Raw genomic sequence first — 2,500 nt, forward strand, 5'->3', positions numbered from 1 at the left:
GCTGATGCGACCACAATTAAGAATCAGATAATGAGTCGGTAGGTCTTTGACAATCGAAACACAACTGATTTGACCAGTGAACCCATGTCCACTGGCGGAAGTGTCCGTTCGGCGGGACTGACTCACTGTTGTCGTCGCTGTCTCCGCTGTCAATCTCTATGGACGCGTCCACGCTGCTCATCATGGAGAGTGTCCCTCCCCCTCCTCCTCCTGTCGCTCCGGGCAACAGCAGCACGACACCCGCCGAGGCCCCACCTCCCCCCGGCAACGGGGACGGACAGTCGGCCTGGTTGGGTGACAGCGAATCAGAGATGGAGGAGGTGGGGGAGAGGCGGGGGAAGTAGGCAGAGATCTGTCTGATTGGCCGGATGGGCCCTGGACAGACGTCTATGGCCATGTGCTCCTGGATGGACACGCCCCTCTTACCCTTACGCACCGTCATGGAGCTGAAAGAGAGAAAGAGGGAGAGAGAGATAGATAACTAGAGAGATAGAGAACTAGATAGAGAGAGAGAGAGATAGATAGATCAATAGATAGAAAGAAAGAGAGATAGATAGATAAATAGATAGATAGAGAGAGAGATAGAGAGATAACTAGCTAGATAGATAACTAGATAGAGAGAGAGAGATAGATAGATAGATAAATAGATAGAGAGAGAGATGGAGATATAGATTGAAAGCTAACTAGCTAGATAGAGAACTAGATAGAGAGAGAGAGAGAGATAGATAGATAAATAGATAGAAAGAGGGAGAGATAGAGAGATAACTAGCTAGATAGAGAACTAGATAGAGAGAGAAAGATAGATAGATAAATAGATAGATAGAGAGAGAGATAGAGAGATAACTAGCTAGATAGATAACTAGATAGAGAGAGAAAGATAGATAGATAGATAAATAGATAGATAGAGAGAGAGAGAGAGAGAGAGAGAGATAGAAAGATAACTAGATAGAGAGAGAGATAGATAGATAGAGAGAGATAGAGAGATAATCAGCTAGATAGAGAGAGATAGATAGATAGAGAGAGAGAGAGTGGAAGATAGGGAATGAGTGAGATAGATAGATAGATAGATTAGATTAGAGAGAGGGTGAAATAGAGAGAATGAGTGGGATAGATAGATTGATAGAGAGAGAGAGATCATGAGCGAGATAGACAGATAGATAGAGAGAGAGAGAGTGGAAGAGAGAGAATGAGTGAGATAGACAGATAGAGAGAGAGAGAGAGAGAGAGAGAGAGAATGAGTGGGATAGGAGAGGGGAGGAGGGGAGGAGGATGGAGGTGGAGGAGAAGGAGATTCAAATTGATAGTAGAGACACGAAATTGAAAACTATAATTATATGAAAATAAATTCTCCTGAAATACCCAAATCACACAAGAGGCATGCAGAGACGTCCCTGCAAGAAGGGGATTTCAGATTTATTTTACATTTCTATTCCAAAACCCATCAAAATATTGTCTCGTTCAATTCAGATCTCTCCGAGAACCCATTCTGTGTTATTTCCAAAGCCCCGCATGACACCAAAATAATGGGTCTGTTCTAATGACACAATGCATTCCTGGATAGCGTCTGTCACTGGCCAGAAGATTATTGACAAGTAGCGTCGGTGAAAAGGTGATTCTGCGTCAATTTAGTTTCATTGGTCAATCAAAACACAAGAGGTCAGTCAATTACTGACGCGTCAGGAGTCATCCTATGCCACGCAGTGGCATCCGTCACCATCTGTGTGTGTGTGTGTGTGTGTGTGTGTGTGTGTCTGTGTGTGTCTGTGTGCGTGGGTGTGTGTGTGTGTGTGTGTGTGTGTGTGTGTGTGTGTGTGTGTGCGTCTGTGTGTGTGTGTGCGTGGGTGTGTGTGTGTGTGTGTGTGTGTGTGTCTGTGTGCGTAGGTGTGTGTGTGTGTGTGTGTGTGTGAGTGTGTGTGTGTGTGTGTGTGTCTGTGTGCGTAGGTGTGTGTGTGTGTGTGTGTGTGTGTGTGTGTGTCTGTGTGTCTGTGTGTCTGTGTGTCTGCGTGTCTGCGTGTGTGCGTGTCCGTGTGTGCGTGTGTGTGTCCGTGTGTGCGTGTGTGTGTGTGTGTGTGTGTGTCTGTGTGTCTGTGTGTCTGTGTCTCTGTGTGTGTGGGGGGCAGATTTGCCAAACTCTTTCTCCAGTATGCCCAACCGAGCCCATATATAAACCCAATCACTGAGGAGGATGAGTCGGAAAGAGAGAGGGAGAGATAGAAGAAAGAAAGAGAGAAAGAAAGAGAGAAAGAATGAGGTAAGTGTTTCACCAATCACATGCATCTGTCTGAGGATATGCCCCTTAGATTGCACGTGGCATTTCATAATATCTCTGTCGACAATCTAGCTCAATCAGCTTTAATGATCAGTTCAAATGCTAATTTCATTCTAACCCTCGTTGTCCTTTACCGACTGTCGTTTGTCTCGCCAAGAGGAGACGGAGAGAGAGGAGGAGAGAGAGGGGGAGAGAGAGACGAAGAGAGAGAGGGGGGGGGGGGGGGGGGAG

The 2,500-nt window shown here is 46.0% G+C and overlaps 1 protein-coding gene across 1 annotated transcript in view; it reads right to left on the bottom strand.

Moving 5' to 3' along the window:
• Nucleotides 1-2,500, bottom strand: part of LOC105894019 (double C2-like domain-containing protein alpha) — a 39,651-nt gene that overhangs the window by 25,930 nt on the left and 11,221 nt on the right. The window contains exon 2 of the mRNA XM_031561357.2: nucleotides 127-446. Coding sequence (XP_031417217.1) covers nucleotides 127-442 — 316 coding nt within the window. The 5' untranslated portion in view covers nucleotides 443-446. The remainder of the gene's footprint in view (nucleotides 1-126; nucleotides 447-2,500) is intronic.

The sequence above is a fragment of the Clupea harengus genome, chromosome 23, assembly GCF_900700415.2.
Source record: "Clupea harengus chromosome 23, Ch_v2.0.2, whole genome shotgun sequence".
Taxonomy (NCBI): Eukaryota; Metazoa; Chordata; class Actinopteri; order Clupeiformes; family Clupeidae; genus Clupea; species Clupea harengus.